This window comes from Rhopilema esculentum, chromosome 1, assembly GCF_057945365.1.
Source record: "Rhopilema esculentum isolate cy_ngs chromosome 1, ASM5794536v1, whole genome shotgun sequence".
Taxonomy (NCBI): domain Eukaryota; kingdom Metazoa; phylum Cnidaria; class Scyphozoa; order Rhizostomeae; family Rhizostomatidae; genus Rhopilema; species Rhopilema esculentum.
This window is the reverse complement of record NC_142815.1, coordinates 1,330,402-1,342,553: the sequence shown is the minus strand read 5'-3', so window position 1 is coordinate 1,342,553 and position 12,152 is coordinate 1,330,402. Positions and strand designations below refer to the sequence as shown.

At 37.1% G+C, this 12,152-nt stretch overlaps 1 protein-coding gene across 2 annotated transcripts; it reads left to right on the top strand.

The window, feature by feature from the left end:
• The first annotated feature begins 1,227 nt into the window (after positions 1-1,227).
• LOC135690225 (steroid 17-alpha-hydroxylase/17,20 lyase) lies at positions 1,228-12,138 on the top strand. 2 transcript variants are annotated; one of them, XM_089108538.1, is made up of 4 exons: positions 1,228-1,442; positions 7,530-7,838; positions 10,150-10,383; positions 11,084-12,138. In XM_089108538.1, the coding sequence occupies exons 1-4, from the start codon at positions 1,436-1,438 to the stop codon at positions 12,052-12,054; spliced, it is 1,521 nt and encodes a 506-aa protein (XP_088964664.1). In that variant the 5' UTR covers positions 1,228-1,435; the 3' UTR covers positions 12,055-12,138. The 2 variants fall into 2 exon arrangements, with proteins under 2 accessions (XP_088964664.1, XP_065063796.2); XM_065207724.2 differs by having other exon boundaries at positions 1,228-1,513.
• Positions 12,139-12,152: the final 14 nt, after the last annotated feature.

The following is a 12,152-nucleotide window of genomic DNA, read 5'->3' as shown; positions in this document are numbered from 1 at the left end:
AGGACTATTTTTCGCCAAAACTAGCAAGACAAGCCACCTTAGTGAACTACATTCCCTTTTGAAACCAAAGGCTACCGGACAGGCAATTATAAATCAGTAGTTGAGCATCTTTACAAAAACCATAGGCATTTAATCTCGCAATTAATAGCTCATGGTCTATGCAATCAAACGCTTTTGAGAGATCCATTAGCAAGGCACCAACCACCCCTTTTTTATCTAGGGAATTCTTACAAATATCCATTAATCTCAACAGTGCATGTTGTGTGTTGAAACCTTTCCGAAAACCACATAAGTAGGGAACTAGGAACGTATCCGCGAAGTCGACCATCTGAGCATATAGAAGCCGTTCAAAGACCTTTGATAATGCGGATAGAACGGTGATAGGTCGATAGTTTCGTTTTTCTGTAGTTTTGTCACTTTTGAATAGTGGAGTTATGTCTCCTAATTTAAGATCTTCAAGAAACGTTTTTTGGAGTAATGAATTAGAGGTTCATTTAGTACGCAAACTTTAAACAAATTATTTATTATTGTATATATTTTTATATAAAGGCTATAACTGCAACTTATGGAATCAGATCACTCAGTATCCAAGGGTCGAAAATCTGGAACTCATTTCCAGATGAAATCAAAACGGGCCGAAATACAAAAGAATTGGTTCCATGAAAATAGATGCACGCGTCCTTTTTGCAGTAAATGAACTGCCTTATGTAATCCTTGAAATTGCTTCATGTTGGTCTCATTTAGTGTTTTTTTTTCAGTAATATAACAGTTAACATAAAAGAAATTATAGAAGTATACCTATGCAAAAGTATAGCGGAATTTAGCTAAATAGCAATGCATATATCTAAAAGAATATGTTGTTTATGGTAGGGTACATTTTGCCACTGCGTTATACATTTGTTCTGCAGTAAAATGTTGGCTCAAAATTTCGTTTCATTAAACCTTATTTATTGAAGAACAAGACTGAAAACAGGCAGCCTAAGACGAGCCAGACCAAAACAACACTAAATCATTAAACAAAACTCGGTACTTTCCGTTAACTCTTTCTTAGAAAATTTGTCACAGATAAAAAAGGCAATGTACTTGAAGCGTTATCACTTTAATTCTTTCAGAAAGATGGTAAAATTGCGAAAACTCTTGAAGGATTTTTGATGACGTCACTGGAAAACCTATACGGAGGAGTAAGCTAGCGAAGCAACGGAGGAGATTGTAATCAAAACAAAAACAACTCGTTACATTTTTTATTGGGCCTAAGTCGTGAATCCAACTTGCTTGTACAAGACAAGACGGGCTATTTCTACGATTATCAAGCCAGTTAGAAAGGTTTCCTGCACAACATTAGCGTAGAAAGGAAGGCCTGGATGGTAATGTTTTGGAAGAGAGCTCGTTGGTGCTGCAAGATGGCAAACACCTAGGCTGCTGGTCACTTTGGTAAATGAACGGTAAAAATTTGGAAGGGAAAAGCCTTGCTCATGAAACATTAATTCAGATGCTCGTTAGACCTTTTGTTAAAGTAAGTTTCTTTTTTTGTGTGAATATTGTCCTTTATTTTGCAGTTTGCATGCAGTTTTGTCTGGAATTTTTTAAACAGGTCGTCTCAATTCTAAGAAAACTTAATGTTATTGTTGAAGACTGGATGATCCCAAACTTGCAGTATTTGTTTCAAAAATGTTCGTCAAATCAGAAATCAAGGTTGTGTTGTCAGTGTGGTTACAGCTTATCCACGTTGAATGCAAACAACATCTTGCAAGGCCAGTTTGCAGAGTATGTCTTTTTTAACAAGATCTTGGGTGCACCAACAACCATCAAAAGCCAAAATTACCCAAAAATGTCAGGTGCGTCAGTTTTTGGATGCACCTTCAATGATATTATTGCATCTTGGCTGGACCATCACCATACCCTGCATATTTGTTGTCAGGGGCAGGGTAAAGGTAGAGGGGGCAGCCAGGCCATTAGACTTTTAGTAGAGGAACAGTAAACAGATCTCCTAGTAACTTCCAGGTGAGCTATTTGCCTGTGGGGGGGGGGGGTGGTACTTAGTATATTTTGCTGACGGGATGTGCACGTCTTTCCGGGTATCATTTTCAGCAATTTATTCTAAGGCCGGGTATCTGTTCAAAGGATATGCTGTAAAGCTGGTTGCCTGATTTTCGTTTTTTTTCTATTCAAAAATAACAGCAAAGAAGCTGCCCGCCCATTGTTTTGGTTGTGTTCTGGCAACCATGGCAACTGGCACCAAAGCTTTTGTTTTCCTTTGTTCTTTTTTCCAGAAATTCTAAAGCCGGGTGTCATTTTTAGCTTTTTTTTCTAAAGCCGGTTCACCAAAACAATCTTAGGAGTGCACACCCCCGTCGTTTTGGTATCCAAGTACCTGGATCAAAAAGGGCTTTTTGCAAATAAATAAGAATAGAAACAAAGGAAAAATTGATTTCATGGAGAGCTATTTTCTTTTTAGAGCTGTTTAGAAGGGCAATCTGTAGCTCCCTTCCAGCGTTTGAGGAGAGCCTGGAGGAGAGCAAGAGCTATGGCTCTCCTCAAATGGCCAGGGCTGCTGTAGCCAAAACCTGCCAGGAAATTATAGTTTACAGTACCATAAGTTTTGAAATTGTAGTGAACTCACAAAATTCCCAAAACAAACAAACTCGCAAAGAATAACAGAGAACACCTTTTGTTTGGAAAGTATGCAGTAATTCTTTAGCCCTTTTTTAATCTACCTCTTTCTCTTCCTTTTGTATTAAATTCAATAACTCTCTATTAACAACTTTTGAGTTTGTACAAAGCTATTTTTTTTTAATTGAGTTGGTTATAAAGTTTCTCTTTGGTTTTTCACTTTACCTTAGAGAAAAAAGTCAGCTTAGCTTATTAAGATTCATTTAATTTAGTAAATGTTGTTGCTTACTTGTATTTACTAAATTAAATGAATCTTAATAAGCTAAGGTGACTTGTTTCTCTAAGGCAAAGTGAAAAACCAAAGAAAAACTCTCCATGTGTGTCTGTGATTCAATGATGGAATCCTGTTGTTCTATTCTAGTTCAAATACCTCAGATGAGGCAAACCATAAAAAAAATGATAGTGGATAGAAGCTGCTCTTCTATCTTTTTTGACAATGAAACTTCTTTCAAACAGAGAAAAATACTTTGGGATGAAAATCAGAATTTCGTTGATTTACAATGTAGCTTGTTTGAGATACAGAGGAATTTACAAATCTTAATGATATAGGCTGCCATTTTATTTACTGCAGTTTTGGCCTGACTTGTATCATGGGGTCGCAAACTCCAGATGGTCTCTTATACTCATCTATCATGTTATGTTTCTGCTATTTTGTGCCTTCTTCAAACTCATTTATATAAGCCTTGGTCGAGGAAGACTGCCCCTTCTTTTAACATGAAGCCCCCCTGCTCAAGTATTTATTGCCCTACAACTATATAATCATTATTATACCTAGGGCAACTCCAATGTTAATCTGGGCTTTTATAAAACCATTGAATGTGTTTTGTTTCAATATGTTATTTGGTAAGCTCTTTTTGTGCGATCCTTTGGCTAAATGAATATATGTTCTTTTCAAAATTCTCATTTACTTACATTGCATGAATTATGCTAATTTTGTCATTATCAGGATCATGATAAATATTATTTTATCACAATAAAGGTTCTTTCTTCTTCATTTTCTATTCAAATCTATTTTACTCCTAGCTCATGAGTTTGGATTTCATCAGGCCCAGGGGTGAAAGCAAAAAATTTTTATGGGGTAAAGAAGTGGTTTTTGCCAACAAAAATGGTGTATCTCGCTCTTTAAGGGTGTGGTAAAAAGATAAATACAGTAATTACTTTCACACACTGCTTTTATGCTTGTCTGTTTCGAAGTTTATACTTCATACGTTGGAACTTTGAAAGGGTCATACTTTGAAAGTTCAACTACTACAAAAATGTAAATACCATACAATTGTTGCAAAAAGATGATGTGTCGATTGTGTTTTGATTAAAAAAGGAGACCCTGATAAATAGACTTATCATAATATCTGCTTTGAAACTTAAGTGACAGACTTGATATAATGTGACTTTTTACTCGTTACATCATTGGTTGGAGTGGCATGAAGAGTGAAGAGTACAAAAATTGCCTCTTTTTCCTGGCAAAAGTCATTAATGTGCCAAGGGGGAAGTTTATGGAGGTTCTACACACAATAAACCTACCCTTATTCATTTATGTTATTAAATAATTCTTTAATCATTATAATTAAATTATTTCTTCATTGTCTTAAGAATTCATTAATGGTGTCTATGACCCACAGCATTACAATGACCAATTGGTTGGACTCTACAACCAGGGGCGGATCGAGACATTCTCAACATTCTCAATTTAGAATGTCAGATTTTCCCAGTTTGATTATTCTAAATAAAATGCTAAAAGTAATGAATGAGCTCAGATTTAAGATTCAAGATAAGCATACATCTTTTTATTATGTATTTTAGGTATTTATTTCTACATAATCGTCGTATTTGCTATATTTTACTCCGTTTTGCCTTTGCGAAACATTTTTATATCTTCTCCGATGAAAAACCAAATTCTCCTTCATTGAACCTAGTACCCAGGAGAGTAGTAAGAGGCTGCGCCGCGTCCTGTATCTAGGCATGATTTTTAGAAAGTTTATCGACTGTTGCCATGCATTTTGAGAAGTTCCTTCGCATTTTTAGAAAGTTGCACGCAGTTTCTGTATGCGCACGCAGAGAATTTCAATTCATTTTTGTCACTTAGAAGAGGTCGACCTGAAAGATTTTAACGAGAGGAAAATTCGCCAGAATGACGTATTAAACCCATTCACTTTTAATAGGGTATATCTGGCATATGTTTAACATATATTTTATGAGGTCTTGCCTACGTCGCAGTTTGAGAATCTTGAGAAGTTAGTGGGCTGGTCCACAAAGTAGCTAAATTTGACAGGGAACACCAACTTCACGTGATCAAGAATCCACACTCGACTCGACTCCAGACTACAGTGGCAGTGGCAGTGCTTGGTAATGATTTGTGTTTGTGCTTGATTAGAGAATAATTTCACAAGAACCCATTGCAAGTATGGATGTATTGGAAGAATTGAAACAGTTATTGACCGATTGTGCTTTGGATACCATCGAGGAGTATTTTTTTTCGCTGACTAGGGAATGGTTACTTACAAGTCTGCCGGGAGGGCCTAGGCGCCAGAACCAGATCGTAACACACAACCTTCGACATTTATTGTGGCAAAAGAATTCTTTCATTTTGATGGCTGAACCTTGTTGAACGAGAAAGGGTCAGACTTTGAGGTACTGCTGAAAAATTTTATATAGGGGTTCATTTTGTGCTGCTGCTACTGGGCCTAGAGGCTCAGGTGGTAAATTCTGCAAAAAGTTTGTTTTGTTTGCAGACTGGCCCCTCTGGATGCTGGTAAAATACTTAATTTAACACCGATACCTTACCATTGTCTTTCTGTTTTTGTTTAATGTGATTTAAATGTAGAATTCACAAAAATTACACTGTTCTGAATTTAACTAGAACTAGAATATTCATTCAATGATTAAATGGTTGCCTATCTTTGTAATATAATGTTCATGGATACATTTTAGTTTGTTTGAATAGCTATTTAATTTGTTTTAAATAACATGTTATTTATTTGCAAGTTGATTTTCACTTTTGCTGTAATTTAATTTAAAGAACTAGCTGTAAAAAAGTTAAGAGAGATTTTAACAGTTAGAGAAGTCATTACTTTCTTACAGTCTTGTTACTGATATTGTTACCAAGCAGAATAGGATTTGTTGTCACAGCCTTTGGTGAAAAGTTTTATGCTATGGTGGGCTGTTGTGTTCTATTTTGAAACCATTTGACATGTTGCATCTTTGGAAATTTTATGTGGTTAATCATATGAGCTACATGGGCCTATTGTCATACACTGCACTCTTGTTTTGGAGATGCATCTCCTTTTCTGTTTTATTGATACTAAGCCAATAACGAACAAGGTTTATTGAGAATGCAACACAGAAGTCAAAATCTTGAGATATATTTATTTGAGCAAGGTGGTACTAGGAACTGGAAATGCTGTCCAATAAAGTATGTTTTACATTAAGTTAGTACACACAGTAAAGGCAGATAGAATCTGTTTTTAATGCATGTTAAAATGCAGTATTTGGTATGATGTAATCTAGTATGGCAGGAGTTGGAGTAATGGAGTAGTCTTTCAACAAGAAAAATGATGAGAAATGCATATGTTTGCTTATTTTAGCAAGCCTATTACCAGACTAAGTTTTGATGGAATTGTGGTTTGGATAAAAAGCTAATTTTGGTTAACATTCCTGTGGAAGGAAATATTATGAAGGCAAAAAATTATCATTTTCTTTGACAAAAGAAAGTGCATCTGAAAGCTAAGCAAAGGGAAGTTTAGTATAAAGTGTCAGGTCTCAGAAGATTCAAATTTAAATTTGATGGATCTTCTAAATAGACAGTCATCCCAAAGTAATTTTTCTTCCATGTATTTCCAAATGATGAACAACAAATCTGAAACAGATATACAGACTTTGACTTTGATGCAGAAATATTTTACTCTAAAGCAGTGCAATTATCATATGCCAAAAGATATGATGCATTTAAGAGAGTTAGCATCCAGAAAGAAGTTGACTAGCCTAAGCAGTCTACTTTTGTTACTAGAAAAGGTTTTTGCCCATTTCTTTGTCCAAGTTTCTATGGCTTGTATACTCTGAAAGTGCCTGCATTTTTAGTAATTTCATTGGTCAACTTTCGTTAATAATTCTCTTCTATGATGAGTCTTGTGCCCTTAAATTTTTATCAATCATTTGGATGTCCACAAAACTACACTTCTTTCTATAAAATTCCACATGTTAAACCATTAGAAAACCAAGCACAATTTGCCACACACATTTTGTCTTGATCTTTGTGTTATTTTTCCCTGCATTACCCAATTTTCAATTACTAGTGTTGCTATGCTTATTAAGTAATTCTTTAATGTTGCATCATTGTTGTTTTTTGGGCAATAATATGAGGGGGCAAGCCTATTTTTTTGATAAGATGACATCACATTTGTCCATTCTTTTTAGAACAAAAGACCTCTGTCTTCCCAAAATGTTGGGGAACAACTACCTCCCTTCATCTCCCCTGGGTGTCTGCCACTTCTTATTGTTTGTTTCTATTTCTCCTCTTAAAATTTCAATAATTTTAATCATTGCATCCATAAAAGACAGAAAACAATTTCTTGGGCGTTTCCGGGAAATGGGCGTGGTCGGTCGGTCATAATGGGTTTTGAGAATGTCAAATTTTTGTCTGGATCCGCCCCTGTCTACAACAAACCTATTTTTACATATTGAATCAACAACCTAAGACTAATTATCAATGTTTTCTCCGTCATAAGCTTGCCATCGGTCAATTTTTATGCAAGAAATTATTTCTTTTTGGTTGATGGTTTGTACAACACCACCCTATCCTAAACAAATATGAGTACAACGCCCCCTGATGGTATTTTAAACACCATTACTTTCTTATTCTCAAGCTTTCTCACACAAAACAAAGATGATTCTGGAAGTTATTTCAACGTTGGCCCTTGGAGTTGTTGTAGCTGTTATCATTGATTACGTCATTATTCTGACTAAGCTCAAGCGGTACCCGCCAGGCCCATTCCCCTTACCACTCATTGGCAATCTCCATCTACTGCACAACCAACCAATGAAAGCATTCAAGCGTCTTGCAAAGGATTATGGGGGTGTCATGAGCTTCAGCTTTGGCCGAGAACGGATTGTGATTATCCAGGATATAGATGGCGCCAGGGAGGCGCTGTTAACAAATGGTGTACAGTTTGCAGGTAGGTGTTATCGCATATAGTCAATATTGTGGTCACACATTTGCAAAGGTTCCTGGGAGAATCAGTTGGGTTTCACAACTGCTGTCTAACCTTTCAACAATAAAGTTTAAAAGTTGGGTCTAGCAACTTTTAAGTCGTATTTAGCAATAGTAAAGTTCTGGTCTAGTAATAATAAAGTTCTCAAGTCTAAAAACAATAGAGTTCTGAGTCAGGTCGGGCCTATCGGCAATAGAGTTTCCAAGTAGGGTCTAGCAATAAAATTGTTTTTAAATCAGGTCAAGCAACAAAATGTTCTTGGGTCGGGGATATCAACTAAGCAGTTCTTAAGTCCGGTCTAGGAACAAAATACTTGTTAATTCGGCGCATAACAGTTCTTAAGATCAGTCTCGCAAGTTATTTGTCTTGAGTTGGGCCTATTGTTGGCAAAGATTGAAAAGCAAAAGTGATTTTTATACCAATTGTCGAAATTTTCAATATCGATGATTCTCTCCGCATTCAACTGGTTGCTGGGAAAGTTCATGGATAAAAACTTCACGGAAAATGAATCTGGTTACCCGTTTATACTTACCAGCCAGTTTTTTTGGCCTTTCATTGGTAAAACTTCAATAGCATTATTCCTTTGAGTTGTTGTACTACTCAAAAAAATGTCAACACCTCCGGTAAAACGAAACAATTCCATTGCTGTTGCTTCTATGCTGCTTGCCGATGCTAGCTTTATATTTATCAGCCAGCTTTTTGGTCTTTTTTGCATATGATAGGTGCACACATCTTTTACGTTAATAATTGGTGTCAGCTCAATTTTGAAAGGACTAAGGCCCTGTTCACACGATACCGGATTCATTTCGTATCGGATTGGGTCAGTGAATCCGATATGAAATGAATCCGGTACCGTGTGAACAGGGCCAAATATGATATGAATGAACATGACGATGTAATTTTATCACAATTAGAAACTTTGTCAAGTCTGCCAAGAACTCAATTAAGACTCGAGACTTTGCCAAGTCTGCTAAGACCTCAATCAAGACAAGACTTAAAGGTCAAGCAATTTCATATCTTTGGATCTTTAGGATCCAAATGCATAACCTGATTTTAAGCAACTAAACAGGCATGTTCCAAAGCACATCAATTGCCTTCTTCTGGTCTACCTCAGGTATCTGTTTAAAAGTTCTTGGACAATGTCACTGAATTGTTAGGGAGATGAATCATGCCCGTATTCCATACATGCACCAGCCCCCGTTTCCGGGTCATTGCACATGCGCATTATCACTTGAAGGCCTGGCGGGAAGTTGTGTGGTCCCTGACAGTACAGATGAGCGAATACTGTTATTAATGCGAATGTGCTATGACTGTAACACTGATTGGTTTAAGACGGTATTATTTCGAAACAGAGGACTAAAGCTTTCGTCTCCGGAACAAGAAGGTTGCTTCCAGGTTATACAATATTTTGTGATATTTGACAAATGAGAAATAGTTTTTATAAATGTTTCAAAAACCTCTTAATTTGTTGCATTCTACAACCCGAGAACAGTAAGCTCACATTGATATAAGCTTTCCATCTCTTGTGACTTAGTCAAGAAAATATTATTGTAATTGCAAAAACAGATGTTTTTTATCAAGTTTTGATGAAAATTTCTTGCCAAGCCAGAGAATGTCTGGGAATCTTCTACCCAGGTTCCGATGCATTTTGCTGCTATGCCCAACCATTCCTTGCCATACGAAAGGTCGAGCCCAAACAGTTTTAAATAATACATCCACTCAATTGACGGCCTCGATTTAAAAACTACTTCACAGATAGCTTTATGAACTTTTTGACTTAATATTTATAAAGAGACATAACCGTAGCCAGGGGGTCGTGGTGAAAATTTTCACCCGGGACGGTTTTGCCGTCAATTTTCTAAATGTTCTAAAGAATTAACGTTGGTTAAAAATCTACTATAGAATAACAACAATTTGAATTTTTTTATCCAGCAGGCCCGCAGCCAAGGGTGGCATGGGATTGTCATGACAAATTGAGTCAAGCTAATATTGAAGGAAGGAAAATTGTTAATTGGTGTCTCTAATTATCTATTTAGGACTTAAGGTGGTGCCTGGCGATCAAAAAAAATTTCGCTGCTAAGCAAGAAATTGAAAATAAATATGGCTGAAATGTCTGCCTGCAACAGGTTTGGATAGTTTGCCAGGCCTGACTACGGGCTTGTTATCCAGACGAAAAGTATTGTGTTAGATCCTAATCGTGGCTCAGAACATTGATGTAAATTAAAAGTGCATTTTTCGCTGCATTTTATTTTTATAAACTCAATTCAAATTATAGGAAGGCCACAGGACAACTTCGTAACAAGGATAGTCACAAAAGGATTCCAGGATATTGTTTTTGCTGATCATGGCCCACGGCTGAACGCGATGCGCAAAATCGCCCATGGTGCTCTAAAGATGTACGGAGAAGGACTATCCAAGCTGGGCGACAGCGTATCAGTTGAAATAGAAAAGTTGTTTGAGAGATTTGACGAAAAGAATGGTCAGGGATTTGACCCGGCAGCAGACCTGGGTAAAGCCTTTATACAGTCAGCTCTGTTTAATACGAACATGTGTAATTCGAGGTTCGTCTAATTCGAACAGAATTATCGGGTCCCTTGAAAAAAACATTTATAAATCGGATCTCTGCGAATCGAACATTTTATAATTCGAATATTTTTACGATCCTGTATGGAGTTTGAATTACACAGGTTTCACTGTATGCTTTATCTATCATTTATTATTTTATATTATCATATATCATTCATATGTCTGTTAATATCAATTATCATATATCACTCACATGTATCTACTAGAAAAAGCGAACAGTTACCGACTGCGTGCAATATCACGCAACTACAGCTGCGTGTGATATCATGTGAAGCACTTTAATAATTGCCAATGACGACGTGTAGTGGATTGGCGAGTGGCTTACGATGAAATGAAGTTCTTAAGTGTGACGTCATAGAAATTCTGTCTTTAAAACTTATGAATTTTGACCAAATCACAGGTTGCTTTAGTTGGACACATTTAACAAAAATTCCAAGTTACCTTAATACGATTTGTTGTACACACTGGGTCTCATAAATTCATTGGCTCAAAATACCAGTGACCGAAAACCGCCGAAAAAGATTCTTATGACGTCATCACACAGGGACTATCGACCCTTCATATCTATTATCATTTGATTTCATGGGTTTTCTTAGCTTCATTTAATATTAACTTCTTTTTAGGCCTTTCCGTGACAAACATCATTTGTGCCATCCTTTTTGGCAAACGTTACCAGCTTGATGATGGGGAATTTAAAGAGGTTTTGCACTTCTCCTATCTTATTGGCAAATTTGACGTTACGGCTGCAGTTAATTTCATTTCGTGGCTCAGATACTTACCAAACAAGGCACTGTCGGATCTTAAACGAGGCATTTTAAAAAGGGATGCCTTTCTGGACGCCAAGCTTCAAGAACACAGGGAAACCATGGATGTGAATAACCCACGTGACTTTACTGACCTTGTACTGTATATGCAGGACCTCGAGAGAACAGAAGAAAGCTCAACAGCCAAAGTGAATGATGTCAACCTCGAACAGATTATGAGTGATTTGTTTCTTGCGGGAGTCGAAACAACAACAACGACTCTGCGATGGAGCCTCCTTTACTTAGCAGCCTGGCCTGAGATTCAGATGAGAATTGCGGAGGAGAGAAAAGAAAGACTTGGGACAAGGCGGCCATGCCTGAAAGACCGTGGGAATCTTCCTTATTTCGAAGCAGTTGTCCACGAGATAATGCGCATGTCGAGTGTTGTGCCATTAGGAGTGCCCCATAAAACAATGTCGGACACGATATGCAAAGGGCGCGAGATCCCTGCGGGGACGCAAATTTGGTTCAACATATGGGCAATGCACAATGATGAGAATCAGTGGAAGGAACCGGATACTTTTAGACCGGAAAGATTTCTTGATGAAACCGGGAACCTGATTATCGGTGCAAAGAAAAGCTACCTGCCTTTTGGAGCCGGAAGAAGGGTATGCCTTGGGGAGGCCTTGGCGAAAATGGAGTTGTTCATGTTTTTATCAAGTATTCTATATCGATACGTCGTAATTAAAGGTGAGGGGGAATCCTCAGATTTGGAGGGAATCATCGGGGTTGTTAATATACCAAAACCATTCAAAGTCAAATTAGCCTTGCGCAGCGAAGTCACACGATGAGGAGGAGCTCGATCACGTATGACAATAGGCGTGCACTAATCACCTGTGAGTAACAATGAGAATCATCGATAATTTAGATAAATAGTTTAGTGTGTTTT